The sequence below is a fragment of the Daldinia loculata genome (genome assembly GCF_022478755.1).
Source record: "Daldinia loculata strain CBS 113971 unplaced genomic scaffold F4817scaffold_26, whole genome shotgun sequence".
Taxonomy (NCBI): Eukaryota; Fungi; Ascomycota; class Sordariomycetes; order Xylariales; family Hypoxylaceae; genus Daldinia; species Daldinia loculata.
In genome coordinates, this window is record NW_026054880.1 from 354,108 (window position 1) to 381,690 (window position 27,583).

A 27,583-nucleotide genomic window follows, 5' to 3' on the forward strand; every position below is an offset into this window, starting at 1 on the left:
TGAAATTTATTGAACAATTAAGGGGGTACCGCCCACAGCCAAGATTCAACCGGGAAATGTATCGAGTTTCCCAGGGTATTTATGGCCTCCATATATTTATATTGGCCCTGTTTTCTAGACTGGAAATTTTGACTTTGCATGGGACTGGACTTGGACACTAAGTTGGCCTTTGGTCCCCAACCCCTTTCCCAACCGATCCTTACATGTAAGAGAGGAGATCTCAAGGTTATCAAATTGGTCCTGGTTTTCGGCATGGCCATATTTTATGAGAATGTTTACTTTATCAGGTAAACCTGGGAATTGCCAATCTGATCCGCTACCCCACGAGATCAGGTCGTACTTATTCCACCGATCAATTGAACAAGCCATCTCTCTAACACCACTCTAGGCCATTTCTTCACCTAGGCTAAGTCATCCTCAGACCTCTCTTATCCGTCTCTACATAACCTATACGAATCAACCTCATTCAGGACTCATTTGCGGCTCTACAAGTAGTAAGCAGACATCCTGGGAAGGAGCTCAACGATCCACCGTCACACCACATAGGCACACACCGCGTGAATACCGATGAAAGAATTGATATGGTAGGTCAGGATGTTGAGGCATGGAACAATTATCCTGGTAGGTGCGTCACTTTATTGACGTTACTTCATGGAGTCGGAAGAGCACTTAACGCTTCCGGATCGGATCCGATACCACAGACCCCGTATTTCGGAACCGATACTTCCTCTGTCTCTGATAGTGCAAGTACTGCTGATCCAAAATCTATAAGTATACGAATAGGATACCTAAAAGGTTTTGAATTATTTTTTATCATCATCATCAGCGCCCGATGAAAGTGTTCTTGTCGATAATTCGAAGCCATCAACTTCACTTAGCAGCTTGTGTACTACAGGGCTTTCTTTAAGATATAAGACATCTTTCCCTTTGAATCAAAATTTTCTCTTCTTTTAACTCCGAATAAAGATCCTAGTGTATTCAACAAGCTAAGAAAATGCCTTCAACTCGGGTTGCGCTCGCCGGTGCCACGGGAAATATTGGATCTCCCGTTCTCGAAGCTCTCCTTAGCTCGGACTTCAATGTAACGGCCCTCTCACGTATAGGTGGGAATTCATCCAAGTTGAAGCCTCACCCTAACCTCACCATCAAAGAAGTCGACTTCAGTTCTGTTGAGTCCCTGATTCCCGCGCTGGCGGGAGTTCAAGTTGTCGTCTCTTGTGTGGCGAGTTTGGCGATGGGCGACCAAGATCCCCTGATCGACGCCGCAGCTGCGGTAGGTGTGAGACGATTCATCCCAGCGGAGTTCGGCATTGACTCTGTGAATCCTCTATGCATGCAGCTCCCCATCGTAGGCGTGTCTAAGGCAAAAACACAGCAGCACCTCCAGGAAAAATCCAGATCCAATCCCGGGTTTACCTACACCGCAATTGCCAACGGTCTATTTCTAGATTGGTGCCTCGAGGAGAACATTATCCTGAACATACCTCAGCATACTGCAACTCTATACAACGGCGGCGATGTAAAATTCAGCGCCTCGCTTCTGTCCGATATCGCGAAGGCTGTTTTGGGCGTTATTGCACATCAGGACGAGACGGCAAACCGCGTGGTCTACATCCATTCGGCACATATTACTCAAAACCAGCTAATTCAGTATGCTAAAGACAAGGATGGGAAAGAATGGAATACGATTGTTAGGGATACAGAAGAGCTCAGACAAGAAAGCTTAGCGGCACAAGCCGAAGGCTCCAAGGGTGGCATGGAGGCTGCAACACTCGGGTTTTCCCTATGTGGCATGTTCAATTCCGACTATGGCTGTGATTTCTCGAGTCACTTGGATAATGAATTGTTAGGCATAAAGGAACTGAATGAAGATGAGCTGAGGAAGCTGGTGGAGAGCTACTTGTGATATATGTAGTAGTTTAAAGGGGATGATGAGCATTAGGCAAGATAAATTAAAACGGAGTAGTTTCTTAGAAAGTGTTTACTCTTCAGCGAAGTGTAGATACCTAGTATTAAAGGCATACTAAGAAAAACAAATAACGTGCGGGAAGAGAATGGTTCTTTACCTCTCCTCAGTCCATCAAAAGATGTTATGTCTATGTACTGCGTCTAGATCGGCTCAGGGGTTGCAGCTCGATAGGCGGACCCCTAATTCCGCGCCAAGCTTGCTTACCAACAACACAGGCCTGTGTTATATTTAGGTACCTAGGTACCCCTAAGTGGTACCTCCTAGCGCTAAGATTAGAAATACCAATAATTTCCTTCTTACACCTTTTAATCTTTAATTCGAACGCCTCCTCGAGACAATCGGCATACCTGAAATATACCTACGTCGTAAAGAAGATGCCAAGTACTAGTTCTCAAAAAAGAACTCAGTTTTCTAGTTGCGATGCTTGCCGTCGCTCACGAGTTGCTTGCGACGCCTCAAAACGGGGTTATCAACCAGGTAAAGTGAATTGGGCGGGTTCATGTTCGAGGTGCGCTCTTAGAAGACGACCATGTACATTTGAGGTAAATAAGCTTACAATGCTTTTCACATATAAGAGCGCGTGACTAATTATATACAGTGGATTAAGGCTGCGAAGAGGAATCCTTTAAACCCATACAGAGAAGCGCCATCTCATTCTTCTTCAACTGAAACGGATCCTACCATTTCCCATGAATCACATGGTCAGGCGGTCTTCATCTCTACAGACGAACAGAGTTTCGATCAAGCCATTACCCAAAATTCCCAGGGTGGTACTAATGCCAATCCCTATGATCAATATGACACGGACCATATCACGCCACTGGACGAGTCAAGCGCACACTTAATTGAACCCCTCGGCCTACAAGCAGAGTCGGTAGACATCTTGCTAACATCTTGGTGTGACCAAATCTTTCTCAATGGGTTTGAAACCTCTTTTGGTCTCATAGCTGGTAGAAATGGCTGTCCATTCGTGTACGTCTAATGGGTAGTCGCTTAGAAGAAGTCAACAATCCCCTGACAATGATAGGAATAATCCGACGAGTGAAGTTTGCATTCCTCCAACAGAGCTTTTTAGGAAGCTCGACGCTGACATGGACGACGCGCCTGATCGCCAGAATTCCAATCCCGGGCTTGAGGCACAGAGACAACAACAGGAAAAGGACTTTCAAATCGATCAGTCCCTAAAACATATGATTCGGTCTTTTACAGCATATTGGCTCCCGCTGGTATCGAGTAGAAATCACTTTACAACGAGCCAAATCGAAGAATTCACACGGGAAAGTTGGCGTATAGCAAGAAAAGATATGCTAAAAGTTGTCAACCGCATATCGTATCGATCTGCCCTCACGTTGTATCTTTTTGCTCAGACCCCCATACCTGTAGGAATCTCCGAGGATGAAGAGCTGGACGGTATCAGCGGATTAGTATGTATCCAAACCGCTCTACTGCAAATACAGCGGCTCAGGGAGCGACAACGAAGCCATCAATTCCACGCATCAGAGGTGTCAGCTTGGACTGATATATTAGCTAGCTCATCTAATCTCACTTTTACGGAAGCATACCTGGACTTTGAGAGCCGGGCTTATTGGGCAGCGGTGGTTTGGGACACATCAAACTCCTTGACCTTGAATCTTAGAACATCGTTAACATCCGGACTGAATGGAGCATGTTCGGAGCCTGCGTGGCGCCTAGTTAGGACGTTCTTACTGGGGTCTTGCCATACCAGAACGGATCACTGGCGTAGCAGTGGCTTTGATATTTCCGACGACATAGCTTCTCAGATTATTGCTGCGGCGGCTATCAGTATGCTATATATCTGGAAGAATATCACATCATTGAAGGAAGCACTGAGAGAAGGAGTAGAGGAAGAAACAGTTTCGTTTGTATGGAATGCATTTATAGATGCTTCTAACATCTTCAAAACTTCAATTCGCCCCTTACTCAATAGCCTTGAGAGGCGGCTTCACTTCTTGAGCCAATTGAGCCGACTGGCCTGGTATGAGGTCAATCTACAGTATAATTTGGGTATATTGATACTCTGCAATTCACTTGTTTTGGCGGATCGATCAGATCTTTTATCACAAATAACCGAACTAAGACGCGATGCCGAACACGAATCCTTCAATAATCTTAAGTTTGGCTTAGATAACACCTATACTATATCCCGACATAGTCATGAATTGGACATGGCGAGCCCTAGTAGGGATAATTTCCCCGAAGATCAAATAGCAGTGTCGCTTATAGCTCTTGATCCGTACCCTAATCGCGTTATTGACTCTGTGCTGCTGATGAGCAAAGTCATCAGCAGTGAGTACCGACAAGGCAAGATGAAGCATGAAAACTACTCTTATCTTTCGTCGATATTGTCCAAAACCCTAGAAGAGTTACCTCGGAATGCCAAGACTGTTCAAGCTGCTAAAGAGAATTTAAAACAGTCATTTCACAAGATTGATGAGGCAGCTGAGGCGTAACAGTCTTATTATCATACACATAGGTAGCACTGAAGTAAATATCTATCAGGTAACATTAAAATTTCAACAACTTATATACAGTGGTTATATATAGCAACTTGAGTTACTAAATGCTGCTTTATGGCAGTTGGTTTTCTGCAGCTAGTTATATTACCAAAGTGTCACTATCAAGATAATATGTTATTAACTTGCATGAATAATTCATGTTCGCTAAAAGATAGAAATCCGTTGTAGCTTCCTGCTGTTAGGATCATTCACATTTCTTTAAGCATAACGTAATGCTACGCGACGCGTAATAATAGATCAGGCACCCTCGCGACTTAAACCCTCAGGTACCCAAAGGTAGGATCGCAATATCTTTAACTCCCCATGGCAACTACGGAACACGCGCTAGCACCTGAAATAAAAGGTGAATAAACAATCGGCCAATCATTCAAATAATCACCGGGCACTCGCGCACATAAATAGTTGTGGCCGGTTCTGCCTTTTCCCCCCTTTTCTCCTTTCCCACCCACCTACAAACAAACCAAATAAATAAAAGACAACAGCAAAATCACAACTACTTTTTTCGTTTCAGCATGAATATAAATGCGCTTTTAAAGACAATATCATATACTTTATTAACTACTTTAATTATCCCTTTTTTCTTACAAATTACTCCTCTCTTTTCAACAACAATACAGAACCGTCACTTCTGCTGCTGCTGTCATAATGGTACAGCAACCAATACAGGTATGTATACTGGTACGACTGCATTTATATGAACTGTTTTCCTGGGTTGGAGAATTAACTAATGCCCCATCAGATTATTAATTATCTACACCTGGGGTTGGCTACAGACAGCAGTGCCAAAGGCGCGTTACTGTTAAAGTCAAAGGAGGTATATATTATCTCTATTATTCAGCTAAATCCTAACTACTTAAAGTCAATGTGTTATCCATTGCACTCCTCTACAGGATAGAAAATTACGTTGCGTGTTATAACTGAACGGCTTTATTTTTTCTTGCGGGTTTTGCATATGTTTACTGACTTGTTTACAAGGGAATAATAGCTTCACCAAATAAACAAGCACCTATCCTAAAGAAGGTCAATATTCGACCATTACACGCCCCATACACCGAAGATCCTAACGTACGGTCTCAGACGCCATAGTTTAGAACGAAGAGACTTTTCAACACTTTTAAAGGGAATTCAGTCACTCCAATTCTACATTGCGTATGTACAACAAAGACAAAAGTCCCCATCACAATTTCCTATGCATGTTCCTGCCGAATTTATGGCTCCCAAGCCACCCCGTCCTTGTTGTACATCACAGGGTTCTAAACTACAACACGAAAGATTATTACGACATGTATGGGAAGCCTCGGATAAGATTAAAGAAAAGAAAAGTAACCATAAAATTTCGAAAAATATCTGCTTTACATCTCAACCTCTAAATCCGAACAGAATGCATCAATCGGAAAATTCCTATCCTCGTCTACAACCACAACTACGTCTGCGACCAAACAACCTTCGTCTGCAACAAAACAGCGATCGTCTGCTAAAATATCTTCGCCTATGACTAAACAAGCACCAATGGCAATTCCCGAAAATATAGTAGAAAAGTTAGCAAGGCGAAAGAAAAAGCTTACGTCGGACGACAACAAAAACGCAAATAGGCCAATCAAGTATAAGCGTTTCCGTTAGAAGAAACGAAGACGTTCTTAACTCTTTTTTGGGGAGGGGGTAATGACAGGAACAATAACGTGTATATTAGTCATACTAATATTAGCTTAGTCTAGACCTAGTCTAGATATGAAGATCTCTTAGCAGACGCTAGTCTGCTAGAGAATCTTCTACGAATCAACTTCTTTCTGATCTCATTCAAGGCCTACCATCTGGTAGCAGACAGAACACACCCGAAAAGACACATACCACACAATACAGGACTTTCTACCTAATCTCCCTATTGCATTACTTAAAATTAAGCAACGAGAAGATTCAACTCTTGATAATACCTACAGCGCCCCAAATTCAGGCGCTTGCTGTTTGGCCTTCGAAATTCACCAAGACAAAATGAAACACGTTCAAATTTGTCAGAGTTTGGGTATAAGCCTCGTGTTTCCCCGAAACTGCTGTTAATGATGTTGCTATGGACCAGGACCTCGAACCCGGTGGCTCGTCTCAGCACGTCGCCCCAAACCAGCCTCCCGCTAGCGCTGAAAACACCAAACTACAAAGCCTCATCCAGCCCGAAGATAACGAAGATGCAAGATGAATCATCTTATATATTGATGACAGACACAATAAAGCGGTGATTCTATAGCTTTCTCAGTTATCACAAAGTGTCCATTCCGATATTGCCACAAGGTCTGCAACGAAAAGAAAGCAGAGCTTAGTAACGGAGAGGGAGTCACAATGAAGCAGGTTGAAATAATGGTTGCGGGTCATTATAGAATACTTTACCTACGTAAAGAGCTAGTATATCTAATTGTATAATGCGCAAACGTAAATGGTTCTGTGTCCTATGGTCTAAATATCTCCATTATATTTCCTAAAAAGTATAATCCCAAGAATAAATCGACCCTTCAGCTAGGCTTAGTATTTCCATGAGATATAATAAATGTCATAGGCCACCTCATTCCCTCCAGACGAGTATCCCATTAGCATATAAACCTGTGATTATTCCGACTTTCTTCTTGGAGTCGAACACCGCTGTAGAACTAGTAGGATACTCGTCGCTGAAGTAAATATGCTCAACACCTCCCGACTCAGTCCATTTAGAGACCCCGGAAAATGCCTGGGCCGTTCTACAGTACTCCTGGAGTGAGGGATCTGCGGCAGCCAGTATCTCGGGCGAGCCGCAATCGTGGCGGGAAAAGGCATACTTACTTAGCGTCGGGGGATGGGGATGACCGGCAGCAAATAGGGTTCCATTTTCCGAGATTTGAATGTTGTCAACCCAAAAAGGGAACTTGACTTTCGATTTATAAGTAAGTATAGGCGAAGTCGCGTTGATTGACTTCGGTTTCGTCATAGTGTAAAAATATACTGCCGTGCTGGTAGTTGAGGCTATGGCCACAGTAGTTTCATTTACGATCTCGATACCGTTGGGGAAAGGGAGACGAGCAACGACATTGACTTTGGCAGGCGTAGCGGGATCCTCTAAAAGGGGTGATATGTCGACGTGTAAGACAGTAGCGAGAGGGAGACCTAGGAGGGTCTCCACTGTGGAAAGGAAGCGAGAATGTTCCATGAGGAAGTGGTGGTCGTTCGTAACAAGAAACTCGTGGCTGTTAAGGAGAGCTATAGAGTTCGGGCTACGGAAAAGAGGATGCTGAATCGTTCGGAAATGCCTGGCCGTGAATGCACCAAAATCTAGCTTAAACAACTCAATGGTTCTACCCTCTTTACGATGGTTTGTAACAAAGAGAGTAGAAGTTTCTTCGTCATACGCTATACCCAACGTATGAAAATCCGCACCAGGTTCGTATCCCAGGATTTCAAAACGAGTCAATGACTCAGAGTCGGAGGTGCCGGCATTGCCATAGTTGTAGGCATATATCTCGGCATTGGGTATAGACCCAGGAATGAAGACGCCCTGTTGAAGCTAAGAATGTGTGGGCCAAATGAGTGGTTTCAAGCTCTCTCATATAAGATCCATATTGAGGTTGAGAAGCATATTATGCATAAATTGAATAACAAGACTTACCATTACTGTATTCCAGACCTCCCGCCCAGGGTCACAAGCAACAATAGCGAGGCCTTTGGATTCTACAAGTAGGACATCTTCGCAGCTTTTAATAGTGTCCGAAAATTTCACCTCAGGCGATTGGAGGTTATTTATATCCAAAAACCGCTCCGGCGCATTGTTGTACATCAACAATAACTTCTGTGCTAAGTCATAGAGGCTTGGCGATAGCGCCGCTAGAACTATAACCAACTATGACAGGTTAGCCTTCTGGAAGGGTCTAATAGGGAATAGAGGCTCTACTTACAATTGCTGTCTTAAAAGCCATTATACCTTGGTGCCCGGGAAACTGCGGTGTAGAAGGCATGAAAATGCAATGTTTTAGCTTAGAAACGATGGAAAGTTAAATACTAAACTTGCGCTTATGTGAAGGATCAGCTCGCATGCAAAAGGCGCCAGTGCGTAAAAGACTAGCTGGGATTGGGTTACTATCCCGGAATTTCAGCACTTAGTCTCCACGTAACCATAGGTAATGATTGGGATTAGTAAATACCCACAGATCGTGAAATCCTATGAATCCTTCATATGACTCATTATTCACATATTAGGTATATATTAGCCAGAGGAGATAAGTACATACGCAAATAATGGATATCTACAGTTGAATAAAATCAATTCCGCGGGGAAAAGTTGCATTATATTCCATTCATATGCTGATAAATATGAAAAAAGGGGATGATATAGTCAGTGTAACAACAAAATAAACTACACAGTCACAACATCCGAGACGCATATACTGTACCGGACGTACAACAATGACAGGGAGTTGTTTGCAAACGGAAAAGTCTACTAGTAAATAAATGGTCAATTGTTCAGCAGTGTATCATCGCTACTTACAACATTACCTAGGTACGTAACAAACAATCAAATGATTCATTTAGGTAGCTAAAACTTTTCCAACTCATCATCCGGGATTGATAATACGATCTTAATTATGTCGGAATAACGAAATGGGAGATACCTAGTCTTTTGATTATCTATATTTAGATACAAGACATGATGTCTTTGTGTGAAATGCATATAACCAGCATCTCACCTGTGACGTTTAATTTTGCTTTCATTTCCGGATTCCGCCTACCCCGGATTTGCACCGGCGACCCACTTTCGCCCGGATCTAAACGGCCTCATAATTTTAAACGAAGCTCGGGAGGCGGCGGCGAGCCTGTTAGGTGCTAAGGTAGATATCTCATTTTACAACATGTTAATAAGTTAGTAACTCCTTAAGTAAGCAATCTTCTATTAAGTCTACGAGAAATGCTACGTATAATTAGAAGTCAAAATCAATATCTTTCTAAATCTTGGTCACTGGAGCGTTGCCCTTTAATAACCATACCTATAAGTTAAGCCAACCGCAGTGTTGGGATCTAAGATGAGACATGTAAAACGAAGAATGCTTTTAGTATGCATATTCACGGACTCCTATGGCTTATTTTAGAGTTAGAGCTCCTCGTGGAATAATGAAGTTGTTTCCATGCCTTCCGGGTCATCTCGTTATTTATGGCTTATTCGAGGCTTATAAACTAGCAACGCAATGCGAAGCGGTGTAGCTACCCTTAATACTCTTGGAGCTAGACAAGCTCAAGCCCAAGGCCACGCTCTGGCGTTTATCTCTGGGACATGTTCTACCATTATAGCATAATTGATTTGCTAACTACTAATGAGAACTACTAGTGTCGATGGCTTTGCGCAGTATGCCAACTGCAATACTCAAACTATATTCAAATTCACCCAAGTAACAAGATTGACATGACTGCCGTACTTGTTTAAAGACAATTATCTGATAGCATTGTAACCATATAAGGTCTAGAAGACCTAGATAATTTATAGCACTTGCTTCAGCTTTGACGGAGACTGAACAAATTTAATTTAACTACATATGATTTAAAAATACGGACAAACTAACGAGGCCAAAAACATTTTGGTATCTATTATAATTAATTCACCATATAGTATATAAGAAAGAGGTTTTTTTTTCAGCTTAATGAGAATTTCTTCGAACCTAGGTACCCTCTTCAGATACTGTGAGCGACGACAGAAGCTTAACAAGGCAGCTATTGGAACTAACAATTCTTTTTGCCACCTTAAAAAATCTAAAGCGTGCCTTATATGCCCGACCACTACGTCTACAAACGTGGGCGCGCCTTATTCTTCTCTTGACTTCGATAGCATGCGATATAGTCATAAAAAGGCGCGGCGGTCCTACAAGCCAGATTGATTTCGGCCGGGAGGAGGGATTTAAAACACTAAGCGCCTGGTACTAGAAGCCGTGGCGGGTCCGGGTGCGTAAAACATCGCATACTATGCTATTAGACTCTTAGAAGATGACGAAGATGTAGTTAATATAGGCAATATAGGAGTGAGTGGTAAAGGAAAGGAGGATCTCCTCGATAAGGCTGTCATCGTCTACAAAGACTTCAGATAGGTGCATGACTTCCGAGACTTAAAGTTTAAATGGCCCGGTGTACGAATAAATTCTTAAACAAAAGGTATTAAGGTAACACGGCGTGAAGGCTATATCCAAGCTTACTAAATAGTATACCTATCCGTTGGTGGACAGAATATAAATGCGGGGCCCACAGCACGGGGGCGGGGTCGAGTGGGGGCCGAAAGTGGGGTCAGAGCCCGGAGGGACTGTAAAAATGCCGCCATACTCGGTTATCATGTTTCAAAAGGCGAATCGAGCGTTCATACGTGCGTATCTTGAAGAATATCACCTCCGAGGTAAAGGTTTATTATTAAATGGTGTGCTATAGAGGGGGCTACAGGATTAACATCTCTACTATTATATCATAAGGAAGGCCGCGTACTAAGTATCATCTCAAATCACTAAATATAAAACATCTACGTCCGCGCCGTTCAAGAGATCGCCCCCCTTCGCTTGCTATGGAATACTACTCTTTCTTAAATATAACAGATGTTCTCCCCAACAGTTGTATTCATGGAGAGACTTCTAATAATTCCGACAGGCATCGACTTGGCTTAGCTACCTATGACTGTTTACCGTAAACAAGTGTCAATGTACTTTGTTAAACCTAATCAACTTGTATGATTCCTCTTTCTATAGAACGCGAAGTACTAATAAGGTAAATATGCTGTGGATATTTTTATTTAAAGCAATAAATATATTCATGCTTTAAAACTTCATATCTTTACTATTACCGTAATGAGTATGTACGAAAAAGGGTAAACTGTCATGCGTTAAGGGTGTTAGAAAACCAAGTGTCAGATCATGTAGTAATCCCAACAAAGGTTTACCCGTACAACTGCCATTTAACACTATTACATGTCACATGATATAAGGGGTACCGTATATTTCTATGCGCAACGCGCCGGAGCCTAAGAACCTACGTAAGACAATAAGTTAAGTGAATTCATGAGACTATCCGCAAGTCCAGGGGTTTGAAGCTAGCCTTAATTTTGCCGTTTATGTTAGCGCTTCATCTTAGTGACGTAAGTTGAGCCTCTTACAAATAGGGGAAAAGATCAGAAGTGGACTGTGCGCCAAGTCGCATAAAATCCAAGAAAAGGAGATATCTTAAAAGGCTTTGATGTTCGGTCCGGCCCGCGGTTAATCTAGGCAATGAAAGCCCGCGAATATTACATTTTTTCCCGTGTCTTATAAAATGTGTGCTAAAGACGCGTTCTCAATGGTTGGCAGATGTGCGTCCATGCATAGTGAGCATTGCTGTAACCAACACTAGAACTTGGGCGGTAAACAGGACTAACCAACCATCTACGTAGTATCCATTGTAACCTCCCGAACTCCACTTTCGAGGTCAGTATATTTGAGATGTTGGAGTAAAGAGCTAACTTCCAATTTTAAAAGGTACTTTATTATGTTTGAACTTACCATTGGGCGAGATATTGCCGATTTCACCGGCCAAAATGTATGATACCTATGCTCCTTTAAATTTACTTTGGTACTTAGCATAATGATGCATGAAGAACAAAGGTACGGAATCAAATAGGACTATCAATACCCAACCATCAAATTTTCTAAATTCCACTCTCGTTAAAGTACCAGATAATATGTATGGGGAGGATACGATTTGTCGAGAGTTAGCATACTGAGATAGATGCCTACCTAACCTCCCTAGGAGGTAGTGTTGGATACTTGGATGTAACCCAAGGTTTATATCTGTACTACTAGTATGCACCCTCACCACTGATTGATGGTACAACTGTGTTGGTAACCAACATATACTAAGCACTCCAATCCCAGTCTAACGCCCCAGGTTTATATTTTCGGGACATACCCAATCATCAAATGTTATTTTTAAGCAAGACTCACCTCCTACATCTTCTCCTTTCCACTTTTGTTTGAAGATATTATCTTATTGTATACCCTATTCACAAGCTCAAGATGTCAGATCTTGACTTTTCTCATTTATCACCTACCAATCTTGAGATTGCCCTGGATAGTCCCGCCCTTACGCCACCGGACGGTGTTAATCCGAACTTCGAACACCCAGTGAATAAGAACACCGTCTCTCTAGTTGCAATATTTATCTGCTTGGTGGTAGGATCAACCTTCCTGGGTGTTGGAATGTACATGAAATTTTTTAAGATGAGACAGCAACATATTGGAGACTGTGAGTCCCGTCAACTTGTAGGGCTGGGCGACGCTAATTAAGAACCGACAGATTTAATGATTTTAGCATACGTGAGATCGGAACGAATCCTCTATTTGTTGCTGAGCAAAATTGACTAGATTGTAGCCATTTTGGGTGATTACAGCCGTGGGGTCCCTGCGTCGGATATTTGGAGCTACGGGAATCTTTATACATCAGTGGGATTTTCGCGGAAGGGATATAGCTGAATATATCAAGGTATGCTTCGATGTATGCGGTTTATACTATATACTAAAGGCTCTTAGGTCGTCTTTATGGGTATGTGCTTCTGGGCTGCCGGCACCGCGCTGATGAAGTCGGCCATCCTTCTTGAATGGATGCACATATTCTCTGCCGCAAATACACGGACCATTTTCCATCGGAGTTGCAAAATCTTGCTTATATTTACTCCTTTATTTTACGCCTCCCTTATAATTGCCCTAAATTTATCTTGCACCCCTTATCGAAGGATCTGGGATAAAACTGTGCCGGGAACCTGCATCGACCTAAAGGCCATCAATGTTGCTGCCACTGCCACTAACATCGTACTCGACATCGCCATTTTGATATTACCACAAAGGATCATCTGGAAATTGAAAATGTCGAACGCTAAAAAGTTTGGCCTTTCTGCAGTTTTCGCCGTTGGTATCTTGTGGGTTCGGAGCACTCGAGCTTCACGAAGTTAGGCATGCTAATAGAGTAAAACAACACAGTGCCTGTATTGCCGCGATATGCCTTTTCGCGTCCATGATTAATTGGGTCGAGTCAAATGACTTAACCTATCATTACTCCGCAGTGGCGCTTTGGGCCGTTGCTGAATCGACATGCGGTACAATGATATTCTGCGCACCCGTGATACCAAAGCTATTTCGGGGCTTTAAACTCAAGTGGGCTTCTGCAGTTATCCCCTGGGCGAGCTCGCATGTCTCCTACTGGGTTAGACGCCCTGCAAGAAAGAGTGAAGACATATGGACGCCTGCAGGGCTCGGATCAGATACCCGCCAATACCGCCACATTGACGAGTCAAACTCCACGGGTTTAGGCAGATTTGAGACTGCCAGGCCTACAGATCAGCAATACGGAATCGTCTGCACCACTGACATTCGGGTAACAGAAAGTCGTGATGAGGATTTTCTAACAGACCAACAGGGTAAACAGAGGCCATGGCTTCCCAGCATTAAGGAGAATCGAGTATAATGAGAAAATACGCCTTGATCCTCATGTTACTCTAAAAGAATGCTTTGAGATTTAATAGGCTTTATGTGGTTTTTAGAGTTGTACTGAGTAGATCTTTAGGAGATATCCTTCGCATTCATGTCATATCCCAATCACTTAATATCATATCTTACCAAGTTTGGATCTGAAAGTGATGCGTATCAGAAGTCTCTATCGTAGAGTTACTAGTCCCGTAACCATGGTAAACTATTGATTTTGTGCTTGATCGTGCTATTAGCCTCCTGAGCCAAACTCGTCACCATGGCTGTTGAATATAGTAGATCATGGGATAAACGTATGAGTTATGTAGGTACCTCGTATTTTAAAGTAACACTCTGCAAGAAGTAAATTTCATTATCAATGTGTCATAGTTAGCCCCTAAACGAAGGTCTTCCCTGACGTAAATGCCCCCAAACACTTTTCCAAATGCCAGGTAGTAATCATTGACAGCAATCTGTTTTACTAGTAGACGAGAGATCATATTAATAATAACAATGGGGGCTATATACCGGGAGAAAAGGTAGGAAACGCACTCCCGGGGACCCTATTTTGGAAATCTACAACAAAACATCCTTTTCAACACTAAATTCATCATGTTCGATAAGGTCAGACTTAAACCCCATAGGATTTTGACATATAACAACTCATGTGATGGAGAAAAAATCATTGATCCTCCTAGAAAACACCAAAATGCAGTATTATATGCAGGTATATACACATGTAAATGATAACCGTGTAACACAAAAGCCTACCTATGGTTGCAGTCATTTATGCATATGGAGTACTACAGTTGTAATATGACATGGACGATGTGACATTGCTATTACTGGCCTGTCCTTCCTACTGCCAGAGGCCGACTCTACGGAATCGTTCTGGGACCTATTGATGTCTGGTAAATGTGTAGCCTCCGAGTTTCCTCCGGGACGTCTTTGTAGTTTTAGACATCACGATGGCGGCAATGATGGGACAGGAACCGTAAGTGGCGCATTATTTTTACACCCCTATCATGTTTAATATTGGTCACATATTTGACCCCTGATATAACATGATGCAAGGGACTCTCGGCATGGTAACCCTCATGCAGATTCGGCCCCAGAAAGCCTCGTTTATACGAAGAGACATTAGTTTATTCGTTGCTCGATTCTTTATGATGACGTCTGAGGAAGCAGCAGCAATAGACCCCCAGCAAAGAGTACTTCTAAAAATTACTTACCGTGCTCTCTAGAATGGTATGATACATCTATACATAATACTCTAGTATCTAACTGTTCCAACCCCATCCCGTATCACTATCGTATAGCTGACATTAGGGTTTAGCCGGTATCCCGATGGGGATCGTCAACGGCTCGGATACCTCCGTATACACCGGATGTTTTACCGCAGACTACGCTTTGAACTGGGCAAAGGACCCGGATAACTTGCCCAAATATGATACTACTTGAATAGCGGGTAGTATGTTATCCAATAGGATTAGCACATTTTTCGACTTAACTGGCCCTAGCATTACTGTTGATACTGCTTGCTCAAGTAGCCTCGTAGCCTTAGATTTAGCCTGCCAATCTATAATAGATGGTCGATCGAAGATGGTCCGTATACCAATAATGCCATTTCTTTACATCGGACCACTTTCTCGCATTTGCTAACAGGTCTCTAGGGCATTGTTACTGGCTGCAACCTTTTATTGACAACTGATCTTTTCATAAGTCTTACTAACCTCGGTTTCCTATCCCCGGATGGTGTTTGCCACAGCTTCGATTCTCGAGCAAATGGATACGGCCGAGGCGAAGGGTTTGGTGTCCTGGTTATAAAGCCTGTAGACGCTGGTGTCCGGGATGGTGATCTAATTCGTGCTGTAATTCGGGCCGTAGGCACGAATCAAAACGGCCACACTAATCTTGCACAACCAAACAAGGAAATGCAAAGACAGCTTATACAGAATACTTATCATAAGGCAAACCTCGACATGTCCCAAACACGATACTTCGAAGCTCATGGCACCGGGACGGCTTCGGGTGATCCTTTAGAAGCAAGCGCAATTGGAGATGCATTTCGTTCAGGTAGAGATCCAAGCAATCCCTTGGTTGTGTAAGCCAGTTCTCTTCCCTTCCCCTGTCAACACCATTTAGACTAATGCCTTACTAAAGGGGCTCCATGTCACGAGAAAGCTTTGATCTAAACCAACCCTTGCATAACTACGGGGTAGATTCCCTCATCGCTGTAGAGCTACGGAACTGGTTCATTAAAACGCTCAAAGTCGACCTGGCTGTCTTTGAAATCTTAGGTGGTGCTACAGCTATGATGTTAGGACAAGCGGCGGCGGAGAAGATGCGATCATGGACTTGAACCGCAGGGTGCTAATAAGAAGGATGCTGCTCAAATGGTATTTCTTGACGTTTCATTCACCGTAACAGATCAGAAAGGCAAAGATTGTATTTATTACGTGTCTACCTACTAACAAGGATCTATATTCATCTGATAGACTGTTAGTTAGACTTTCAGGTGCCTACCACGTAGAGTGCCCGGCTTAATTCCAAGCAATCGCCTCTTCTAAGATTTATGCAGATATGAGGGGTGGCGGAAACGAAGCCTTTCTCAAACTCGTTCGCCGTACGCTTATTATTTCACAATGTGGATAGGATAATCAATAAGTATAGCCGGTTGAGAGCCACAATAAAACATCGGATGGCTAGCCGGTATCATGATGGATGCGATAACTCGCTGTTCAATTTCTTAGGGATATTCTAAACGTTACCCGAAGAAAACGAAGGGACAACCATAAACTCCAATGCTCAAGCCCGTGATTCTAATAGACCGTAACAGCGCTCACAAATCCATTCTTCAACACCTCAAAAACCATCCCAGGGAATCCGTACAGCGTAGTTGTAGAATCTTCGTTTCCGTCGAACTTCTTCGCTGCTACTCCTCCACTACTATCTTCCCAACCCCCTAAAAACTCACAACTGCTCCCAGGACTATCTCCCCATCCCCGATTTAGGACCATACCTCGTTGGCGCCTCTTGGCATCCTCCTCGGACGGGTATGTGCTCTTCCACTCTTTCCTTAGCCGCTCTTCAATCTCATCGAACGGCGTTTCGGAGTCTACGACGTCATCTGCGTTCTCCGTCGCGAGATACTGAATTTCCCAACGACAACGGCGATGCCTGTTGAATGGGTACGATCCAGGCACGTTTGCGTGGAGTACCATTTTGGTGGCCACTAACCGATCTGCTGTAGCGCTCTTGAACGAGTTCGCTCCGGGCACCTCCTTCGCTTTCAACGCGGCGACTTGGGATGGAGGTGTACGCGAAGGGGGTTGAGGTGGCGATACCAGGATATCAAATCCTAGATAGAAATAATTGTAAAAGCATTCGCCTGATACGTTACCCACGATCTCATCTTCGATAGCCTCGTCTTCAGAGTCATCCGACCCGGTGTGTGCCGAAGATTGATCAGTATCGGTCAGATCATCTGGACGCCTATATTCACCGCCGTTCGATCTAGATCGGCTATGACTTGCGGTACGAGTCTTGTGGATATACATCCTCTGGTCATTCTTCCGATATATAGCATCGGGTGGTCCCAGCTCTGCTACCAGGTCCTGGGGTGTGGTCTCCCCCAAATTAATCCATACTGACATGTTAGTCCATTTCCTGAACAACTGAAGCCTACCACCGCCATGTATCTTGACTAGGGAGACTTCATCAGGAACGACCTCTTTACTCTTATTAAACACAAACGCCGACTTGACGCTTGGGAGAATCTCATCCCACAGAGTCTCACGCGCATGAGCCCAGGACTTCCCACTAAATATCGCGACGGAAATAGCCGTCTGGCTTACAGGTGAAGACAGCAAAGAGACAACATCTTTATTCGGAGAGTAAGCCGACTTCGGCAAGGGAAAACTGAATGCTACCCCAGGATAAGATAGTATATAGGTGCCCATGGCATTGCTGTGACCCGAGTCCGTAGGAGGGATATATTCTCCAGCATACGTTGGACCAAATAGGCGGTGGTAGATGTTCTTAAATGCCGGACCGGCTGTGGCATCTCCACCTAACCTAGGAGATCCCACTCCTTGGGAAGTTACGGGTTTAGCGATGTCCTTGTCCTGATAGGTGATACGATTTTTGGTAAAGTCGATAATCTCGATGAGGCGAAGCCGCTGCTCGGGACCATCGAATCGCAAGCGTATACCGTTTGCGGGAAGGCTAACGGTGACGGGTTCACCAACAGGATCGGTGGCAGAGTAGGCAAGATCTAGTTTGGGGTAGCGCTGCGGTTCGGCCTTTAGCCGCGTAAGGATATCGTGGAGCGAAGCACCGAGCACTGAAGAAGACATATGTAATTAGCACCTTCATCACTTTATCAATGACAATGTACGATATCAACTAGATTAGATACTTACCGAGAAAACCTAGGCCAACACTAGGGTGAAGAGCTGCGGTAAAGAGCGACGACATGTTTAAGTTGAATCTAATGGTGCCCAGTGATAAAATGTGTTAGGAAATCCGATGCAATATCAGCTACTAGACTCAAGTCAAGTAAATGAGCACGTCAACTTGGCTCTAGGTAAATCCATAAAGAGCAGAGTCGATATTGTCAAGACGTATATGATGATTACATGTATGATAGATGTATGGTTGCCTTAAATCAAGCCGCTCGGCTCGAAAGACTACAGGCGCAAAGGGGAGAGAATTGTCAGATGCAGAAGATGGAAAGATGGAAAGATGGATCGGATGCGCTGGGGACGTCATTTGATAGGGATTTGTACATGGTACAAATGCATAGGTCAGGCACGCTGCACATGTGTACGCCTATGAGGTAGCAGGTAGCATTAGCCTTGCATTACCTCAGCTGCTACACTACATGTTGGTGGGCTTAGGTAACTCTATCCGGCATTATCTCAGGTGACCTCAGACCCGATATTTTCGAGGCGGGCTTCGCCCGCCTGCTTTGCCACAGGCGCCACGCAACGCGTGGTCCGTGTGTTTGTACCTGTGGGTCATAAGCAAAGCATTCGAAAATATTTGGTCTAAAGCTGTATAGCGCTGCAAGGGTTTTTAACGGTTTTATTGGTGATAAAAAAATCAAACATTATATTTACAATAATTTAATATACCATAATAACGTACGAAATAGTTTTAATTTTAATAATTTAAAGTTAATAATATATTTAATTTATTTTTTTAACTTTTTTACATATTTATATAATATTACATTTTTATATATTAAATTTTAACGTTTAAAAATCTTTAACGTTTTAATTATTTAAACTTTATATAAAATATTTAAATATAATAATTTAATATTTTATAACCACGTATAAAATCCTTTTTTTTTTAACAATTTAAAGTTAATAATATTATTTTTTAAACTTTTTAACTTTTTTTACATATTTATACGGTTTTATATACCAGGTTTTAACGTTTATTACAGCTTTAATTATTTTAATAATTTAAACTAAAATTTAAAAAACAGGTTTCGTTTATTAACTTACGCCACACGCGTTATATAAACGCATGGTTAATATGTTTATATTTGTAAATCACAAATTAAATATTTTTCGAATTTTAATTTAAATTAATTTAAACGTTAAAACTATAAAAATGGTATAATTTTTTTAAAAATATTATATTTATAATAATTTAATATTTAATAATAACATATAAAATAACTTTTATTTTTATAATTTAAAACTAATATTTTATTTTTTTTACTTTTTTATTTTTTTTATATATTTATACGATATTACGTTATAATATCGTAAGTTTTAACGTTTAACATAAAAATAATATTACAATAAATAATATACCGTAATTAACATTAATAAAACCTATAATAACGTTTATAACAACGTTTATAACATTTATAACCATATATAAAATACTTTAAAAGTTATTTTTTAATTATTTAAACTTTTCCGGTTTTTTTTTATACTCGTACAACTTTATTACATATTATAGCTATTAAATTACAATTATTACATTATAACCAATATTATAACTAATATTAACCATTTTTATTAACATTATAATAACATTTATAACACTCGTAACCATATATAAAATAATATATTTTATATTTAAAGTTAATAATTTAATTACTTTAATATTTTTGTTTTTTTTTTATACCCGTATAATTTTATTACATATTACAGTTATTAAATTACAGTTATTACGTTATAACCAATATTATAACCGGTATTACGGCCATTTTTAACACTTTTAAAAAGTTTAAAACGTATAAATTTAATCGATAAACTTAATAAAAAAGTTAATAATTATTATATAATTAATTATTATTTATTTTAAATACGTTAATAATTAATATTATTTTAATAAATATTTATTTAAAAGTAAAAATAATTAAATTAACTTAAATTAATAATGTAAAATTTTTTTTAAAAGTAAATTAAAAGTATAATTAGTTAAAAATTAGTATGGCTAAAAAGGGTACAACAAAATAAACAAAAAAAATTTCGCATTACTGGTTTGAGCTATTGAGATAAGGCTTTAACGTTTGTTGCGGCTATTGTTGCGACCGGTGTTGTAACCGGTGTTGCGACTAACGCGTTGCGACTAACGCGTTGCGACTAACGCGTTGCGACCGTTGTTGTGGCCATTTTTAATACCTTAAAAGACTTAAAACGCGTAGATTTAATCGATAGACCTGATAATGAGATTAGTACGATTGTATAATCAATTAAACTTACTATAAAAGCGCGTTAATACTATTATTTTGATGATGTTGTTTTGATGATCTCGTTAATGTTGTTGTTTTAAAACGTTAGACGTATAATTTTGGTGTGCGGGGTCCCAGACCTGCCTTAGACCACAGATTCGAGATTGTTTTGGGGGGTTGTTCCGGGGTTTGATTGGTTAAAAAAGAGTGTGGCTAGGGGAGGTACAACCTCACGAACGATCTCGAATTTGTGGTCTGAGTTTACTGAGATAAATCCGGCATCTAAATTGCCAAAGTTCTCTCTTCCTACCCCGCCCAACACTTAGGTACCTAGCTTATCTAAGCTCTATCAGTGGAGCCATGATTGTTGTCCCAGCAACAAGGTGTACATTCTAGGTTAACGTATTGATATTTTTAGTGGTCCTCTCAACAACATTAGCGGAAAGCACAGACTTCGCAGAATACAACATCGTGTCGCGTCTCTCTTCCTTGCACAATTATTGACCAAACCCAACTTCTACATATGTACAAACCCTATACGTCCCACCGTACACCTTATCCTCCTACTAAGCTGAAGATCTTATTCTGTCACACAAGTTCTATTTCGCTAGCAAATTAGTCAATTCTTCAATATCCCCCATGAGCTATCCTCTTCTCTTGTCTAATTCCCTACCTCGCCTTGCTCTGCGTTAACGCACCTCAACCTTATTTGTTAGCTTAAAGTACCAGCTTATATCCAATATCCCACTAAATCAAATTACGACAGACAGCCGCGATGCAGGGCCGCTCTTATAGGAGCGAAAGGCCCCCTACGGCTTCTAGCACCCGCCCTGGTACCTCTGCTTCTGCTTCTGCCCGTTCTGGTACTTCTGCTTCTGCTGCCCGCTCCGGTATTCGACCACCTACGAATAGAACTCCGTCACTTCGAAACCAGGCTCTTCATCATCATGCTGCCGTTGCTGGAAGAATTCCCAGGAATGCAGCACCTTCGCCAGCCGACTCGCTATCGTCTGCTGCCACCTTAGGTGCTAAACGTAAGGAGCGCGATTACGAGATAGAGGCAGGCGCAGAGACAAATATCGATGTCGTTGTTAGATGCCGAGGACGTAACGACCGAGAAGTACGAGAGAACAGTGCCGTCGTGGTCTCAACCGAGGGCGTGAAGGGTAAATTGGTCGAATTATCTATGGGTCCAAGTGCCTTGAGCAATAAGACCTACAATTTTGATCGTGTCTTCTCCCAAGCCGCCGATCAGAGCGTGTTATACGATGATGTCGTCAAGCCCATACTCGAAGAGGTATTTTATGTGAACTGATAATCTGTTCAAATACCCAGCTAACTCGTACCCAGATGCTTGGCGGATACAATTGCACTATATTTGCCTATGGCCAAACCGGTACTGGCAAAACATACACCATGTCTGGAGACATGAACACTACCTTAGGCCTCCTTTCCGACGATGCCGGAATTATTCCGCGAGTCTTACACTCGCTCTTCCACAAATTAGATGCGGAGAATACCGATAGCTTCGTCAAATGCTCCTTTATCGAGCTATACAACGAGGAACTTCGGGACTTGATCTCTGTCGAAGAAACTGCTAAACTAAAAATATTCGACGACGCGTCTCGAAGAGGTCACGCCACTACAGTTGTCCAGGGCATGCAGGAGACACACATCAAGAACGCTGCAGAAGGTATCAAACTCTTGCAAGATGGCAGTCTAAAGCGACAGGTAGCAGCCACTAAATGCAACGACCTGAGTAGTCGAAGCCATACAGTGTTTACCATTACAGCATGTGTCAAAGAAACTGAAGATGGTGCCGAGTACGTCAGTGCTGGAAAGTTGAATCTCGTGGATCTTGCCGGTAGCGAGAATATTCAGCGTTCCGGGGCCGAGAATAAGAGAGCTGCGGAGGCTGGTTTAATCAACAAAAGTTTGCTTACTCTCGGGCGCGTTATCAACGCGCTGGTTGACCACAGTTCACATATCCCCTATCGAGAATCCAAATTGACCAGACTACTACAAGACTCTCTAGGTGGCCGTACGAAGACCTGCATCATCGCCACTATCTCACCAGCAAAGAGCAACCTTGAAGAGACCATATCCACTCTCGACTATGCCTTCAGAGCGAAGAACATTCGAAATAAGCCCCAGACTAATCAGAGAATCAACAAAGAAACCCTTCTTAAAGAATTTACAAATGAGATTGAGCGACTACGAAGCGAGTTGATCGTGACCCGTCAACGAAATGGTGTCTATTTATCCAATGAGAATTACGAAGGAATGACTGCCGAGAGCGAATCTCGTAGAATCCGAAATGAGGAACAGGCCGCCAAGATTGAAACCCTCGAATCCAACCTACGAAATAAGGTCCAGGAGCTCCTCTCCTTGACTTCCAGTTTCATGGGCTTGAAGAAGGATCACGATGCTACTAAAGCCCAACTTGAAGAGACGAAGGGTGTTCTCGATCAAACCGAGTTGGTGCTGGAGGCAGCCCGCAAGAGTCTTGCCGAAGAAGCCCACCTACGTAAGGCACATCAGAAGACCGAAGAGCAGATGCAGATGATCGGTGGAGAGCTTATCACTACGATTCATAAGACTGTCAAAGACGTGGGTAGTCTACATGCCAAGAATAAAAGAAAATCGGATCTCCAATCTTTAAACCGGATGAATTGGAGGACAGCTCAAGGCGAAGTATCGGACGTGACTTCATTAGTAGAAGGTCGCGTGGAGGAATTTCGTAATGAGCAACAGCAACATATATCGAGTATTTCGGAGCGGATGCATTCGTTCGTACAGGGTGAACTACAAAAATTGTCCACCACACAATCATTCCTTGATCAGAACCTAGAGCTCTTCGCCCAATCTAAGAGAGAATTGATTGAACAGAAGGAAAAGTCTAAAGAAGAGATGGATGAAATACTCGAAGAGATCAAAGTAGTCCGGGACCACATCAAAGAAAAGGTGGGCGAGAGCCTTCAGGCTATCGCGACAGCAGCCGAACGAATATCCCAGGATGTCCTCAGCGAATTGGGTATTTTCCATAATCAGCTGCACACATCATATTCTTCGCTTGGTAAGGACTTTAAGTCAATATTCGAAGAGTTATTGAAACACATCACTTCCCAAAAGAATGAGTCCGACAGTCTCCGGGAGCAACTTCACCAGGCGAGCAACACGATCGTTCAGACGAACACTTCTATCTCGACGCAGCTACAAGAAGTCATCAACGAAGAGCGGAGACAAGCGGCTGAGGAACGACAGAATCTCCTAGCGCAGATCACAAACCTCATCAATTCCCAAGCTGAGATTCAGGAATCGCGTCTGGCAAACAAGGCTGTTTCTATTCAGCAGAGTGTGCAAGGCAATAGTACTGCGCTAGAAAGCAGCATGGCGCAATTTTCGCAGGGGATGGATAATTGGAACGAGAAAGAAACCAGACTTCTTGATGAAGTTGCCAATTCTCGGGAAACCTTGAAAACTAAGCTCAAGGACGATTGGACAGTAAGGCACCCCTTCAAGTTCTTCTACCTTCAACATTACTAACAGTATAACAGATTGCAAACATGCATAGCACTTCAATACAGGATACAACCAAATCAGTACATGCCGAGACGGTGCGAGTTGTCGACGAACAAATGAAAGATCTTCATGAGCAGATGACGTCCCTAGACGACTTCGTTTCTCGTGCCCGTTCGCAAAATGCCCTACATCACGATGATCACGCCGACTCAGTGGAGAGCTTATCTGGCACTGTCGAAAGTTCATACGGAAATATCGCCAACCATTTCAAGAGTACCTATTCCAGGGTCCAAACCCTTGGCTCAGAGATGGAGATTGATGTTATCAACGCGCAAAACTCTATGGAACCTCTTTCGGAAAGTCTTTGCCAGCCTCTGTCTGATCTTCGGGAAGACATAAACAGCACAGTACTCCAAGAATACCAACCGACTGGAGATACACCCCGGAAGACGACTTACGAATACCCTTCAGAGCTTCCATATACTAAGCCGCACGAAGCACTACTTCGAGAGTTAAATGGTGAGCCGTCACCCAGTAAAGCTAAGGTCTTTTCCGACTCGGACCCGAGTTTGTCAGAAAACCGATCTCCATCCAGACCTTTCTCGGATACCACGTTCCCACTGTCGGAACGCGATCAGAACCCTTTATCAATGAGTTTACGAGAGGTGCACCCAAATCTAAACCTTAACGCGACAGGCGCGATCAGTCTTGATGCCCGCGCCAACGCCTCAGTCCATAGGTTCGGAGCTAACGTCGGCCCAGGGGTGATGGACACGGTCGCGAACGCAGACGGAGATTTTACGATGCCCGTATTTAAGAAGAGCAGGACGACACGATCATCAAAAGTGAGTAAGCAGTCGATGCCTGCCGAAGGGCGCGAAAATATACCTCTCCTCTCATCAGTGGTGCCTGGAGGTGGTAGAGAGATCTTCGCGCAGAGTATCTCAAGAAGGAAGAGCCCAAGGCTGAACTAGAGAGCATGATTAGTAGGTGCTCTTGGGATTTAATCATTGGGTGGCGGATGGTCATTGCAAAAATTGCCGCGTCAATTTGGAAGTGACAGGCATTTGAATTATAGGAGTTAGGTGGCAGCAGCGAAGTGGGCGTGCGCATTTGTTTTCTGCGTTGCGGAAAGGGTCATGGCTTGATATATTCTCCTTGGAGCTTTCTCTCCTGTCTTGGTTCATCAACACGACTAGTATACTAGATACCCCTGACTCTTGATTGCCCCTATTTGAAATAGGAACAAGAATTATATGGTTTTTTTTTTCAACTACCTTAGGTGCTATACTCTTGTCTCACCTATGACTATTCCATTGACGTTAAAGTTTTCGCTACGCCCGACTATTCGTAAGACTATTCTTCGCCATGGCCTCGATCCATCTCGGCTTTTAAGAAGACGTCTTAGCACATTTAAAATTCTATCATCTCGTAGTTAAGATTCATCAGACTACTAATGACAGACTAATCATGAAGTCTAATAGATCCGACCAGTACTCTTGTTAATTCTTGCTGTCACTGTCGTCTCCTAAACCTAGGCACCTACTTACTCATAACTACCTCCTACTAAGGCAAAAACACGACCAATGTTCAAACTATTTTCAGAGTTTAGTCTCTCCTATCTCCGTACCCTTTCCCTCCAAATAAAAGTCGCCTTACCGTCCCTTTTTTCCCTCCCTCTAAAAATCGTCACACTTCTATCACCCTACCTCATTATCTATAGGACCATAATTATCCCTATATATAAACAGTATCCTCCAACAACTACCTTAGGCACCTAAGGTATTAATACAAAAATACCCATATTAATCCTGATCTCAGATCAAGTTCCTGACATCGCGTAACAATTCACAATCATACTGCGGCTAAGAGTCCAGACTTGATCGAAACATTTACGCTTCATTTCTCATCCATACCTTTCTACCACACGATACAACGCAAACGACGCGATTATCTTAGGCGACTCCTCCAGCAGCAATGGCCTCCATCCCACCGGTGGCTAACATGCCGAATCTACACTGGATTCCCCCTGTAACCTTTCCTCCTCGCTATCCGGACCCAGAGATAGCAAATCCCGGCTGTAATGAGATCGTAGTCTGTGTTGTATGCGGTGTTATATGCACCCCGACGGTAAGTCGCCTTAAATCCCAGTCAAAACATACAACAAGCACACCCTCATAAAACCACTTTGGTGTCATATCAAATGTTAACAATCTAAATATATTTCCTTTCACGAAAAAAAAGAAGGATTCTCTAATGTGGTTCTCTAGGTCCCAAGTGCGCTTTCCGAAGATTACGCACGACGTTGGATGCACCCGTGGCTCGTCAAGGCGAAACCGGGCTTTTTGGAACGGCGTGCAGATCCTCAAAACGCGAGAGAGTCTCGTTTTCAAGAGGTAAACCCGATCAGACTTCTTCAAGTTGTGAAATTCAGCGGCGGCGCGAGTGGTTTCGGTCTCAAAGGAGGAAAGTCGGTTGCAATCAACACCAACGACCCGGAGATGTATATCCCTATTCATTCCGTCTGCTTTGAACTAACTGAGATATTTTGCGAATTTCGGTCCAGCTGCGACTTCAACTTCAGAAAGTTCTCCCGGGGCAGAAATGAATATGGGATCCCCTGTCGCATGGATCTGTTCTACGAAATCTGGATGCAGCGCGCTCGGAGGGTCCGCCAGGAGAATAACGGGGTCCTCGAGCTCCCCATTAGCGAGCAAACAGACTACCTTGGTATTCTATACACGAGTCGTCTAGAAATATATAACGATTACATCAACCATTGCTGGCCGGCGATGCCCGTTCAACAAGCTGATCCCTCACCCAATGAAATGGCAACGACACTAGTCATCCTAAAGCGCTTGGTACTCCTCCATGAGCACTCTAGCAAGCCGGACCCGGCGTATCAAGCTATACGGCACGGGATGGAAAACCGTCTGCCCATCGAGCTTACTGATATGATCATCGAGAAATTAAGGCCATTCTACAACCTCACTCCTGAACAACTCACCTGCACGCGCGCGTTGTCGCCCTCGTGGTGGAAGAAAGAGCTGCTAAGCGGCAAACTGATCCCGTGGCTGTTCGATATCGACGAAAAATATATGTTCATAGTAAAGTGGAGGTTCAAAGTTGAAAGGCCTGGCGAGCCCCTCGACATAAACAAGGACTTGGACTGGGAGCTGCTTTGCCGCCAGCTGGGCCAGAAAAACTTATTCGAGCCGGGCGGCATCCTGTTCGGAGAGAAAAAGCTCGAGAACCGCTGGCGTATCTGGCGTCTTCTCGACGGCGCACGCCTTGAACCCGATCGCCCGGAGGAACTTCATTCATAACGCGGACTCGTCTCGTACACCAATTCCATCATCACATGAGCGGATTTATTTTTATCGAT

General features: G+C 42.9%; 8 protein-coding genes across 8 annotated transcripts; 6 read left to right on the forward strand and 2 right to left on the reverse strand.

Annotated features, from left to right (window-relative positions):
* The first annotated feature begins 831 nt into the window (after window positions 1–831).
* On the forward strand, window positions 832–2,076 carry F4817DRAFT_338517 (NAD(P)-binding protein). The gene has a single exon (XM_049303429.1). It carries the CDS (start codon window positions 995–997, stop codon window positions 1,904–1,906), a length of 912 nt encoding a protein of 303 aa, XP_049158850.1. The 5' UTR covers window positions 832–994; the 3' UTR covers window positions 1,907–2,076.
* A 192-nt stretch (window positions 2,077–2,268) lies between these two features.
* On the forward strand, window positions 2,269–4,603 carry F4817DRAFT_338518 (uncharacterized protein). The gene is made up of 3 exons (XM_049303430.1): window positions 2,269–2,511; window positions 2,568–2,941; window positions 2,997–4,603. Exons 1-3 carry the CDS (start codon window positions 2,344–2,346, stop codon window positions 4,438–4,440), a joined length of 1,986 nt encoding a protein of 661 aa, XP_049158851.1. The 5' UTR covers window positions 2,269–2,343; the 3' UTR covers window positions 4,441–4,603.
* A 2,454-nt stretch (window positions 4,604–7,057) lies between these two features.
* Window positions 7,058–8,438, reverse strand: F4817DRAFT_358960 (calcium-dependent phosphotriesterase; the record flags this gene model as incomplete). Its single annotated transcript, XM_049306091.1, has 3 exons — window positions 7,058–8,020; window positions 8,132–8,362; window positions 8,418–8,438. The coding sequence occupies 3 exons, from the start codon at window positions 8,436–8,438 to the stop codon at window positions 7,058–7,060; spliced, it is 1,215 nt and encodes a 404-aa protein (XP_049158852.1).
* Window positions 8,439–12,281: 3,843 nt separating this feature from the next.
* F4817DRAFT_116969 (uncharacterized protein) lies at window positions 12,282–14,146 on the forward strand. The gene is made up of 6 exons (XM_049297560.1): window positions 12,282–12,319; window positions 12,393–12,762; window positions 12,814–12,833; window positions 12,889–12,999; window positions 13,047–13,432; window positions 13,494–14,146. The coding sequence occupies exons 2-6, from the start codon at window positions 12,534–12,536 to the stop codon at window positions 13,975–13,977; spliced, it is 1,230 nt and encodes a 409-aa protein (XP_049158853.1). The 5' UTR covers window positions 12,282–12,319; window positions 12,393–12,533; the 3' UTR covers window positions 13,978–14,146.
* Window positions 14,147–15,270: 1,124 nt separating this feature from the next.
* F4817DRAFT_117001 (thiolase-like protein) lies at window positions 15,271–16,568 on the forward strand. Its single transcript, XM_049297562.1, has 3 exons — window positions 15,271–15,581; window positions 15,650–16,080; window positions 16,140–16,568. The coding sequence occupies exons 1-3, from the start codon at window positions 15,450–15,452 to the stop codon at window positions 16,336–16,338; spliced, it is 762 nt and encodes a 253-aa protein (XP_049158854.1). The 5' UTR covers window positions 15,271–15,449; the 3' UTR covers window positions 16,339–16,568.
* On the reverse strand, window positions 16,569–18,868 carry F4817DRAFT_116990 (uncharacterized protein). The gene is made up of 2 exons (XM_049297561.1): window positions 18,401–18,868; window positions 16,569–18,321 (listed from the first exon to the last, which is right to left on the reverse strand). Exons 1-2 carry the CDS (start codon window positions 18,453–18,455, stop codon window positions 16,799–16,801), a joined length of 1,578 nt encoding a protein of 525 aa, XP_049158855.1. The 5' UTR covers window positions 18,456–18,868; the 3' UTR covers window positions 16,569–16,798.
* Window positions 18,869–20,987: 2,119 nt separating this feature from the next.
* F4817DRAFT_338529 (kinesin-domain-containing protein) lies at window positions 20,988–25,471 on the forward strand. The gene is made up of 3 exons (XM_049303431.1): window positions 20,988–21,973; window positions 22,027–24,180; window positions 24,234–25,471. Exons 1-3 carry the CDS (start codon window positions 21,452–21,454, stop codon window positions 25,170–25,172), a joined length of 3,615 nt encoding a protein of 1,204 aa, XP_049158856.1. The 5' UTR covers window positions 20,988–21,451; the 3' UTR covers window positions 25,173–25,471.
* A 704-nt stretch (window positions 25,472–26,175) lies between these two features.
* On the forward strand, window positions 26,176–27,524 carry F4817DRAFT_365474 (uncharacterized protein; the record flags this gene model as incomplete). Its single annotated transcript, XM_049306870.1, has 2 exons — window positions 26,176–26,328; window positions 26,469–27,524. The coding sequence occupies 2 exons, from the start codon at window positions 26,176–26,178 to the stop codon at window positions 27,522–27,524; spliced, it is 1,209 nt and encodes a 402-aa protein (XP_049158857.1).
* Window positions 27,525–27,583: the final 59 nt, after the last annotated feature.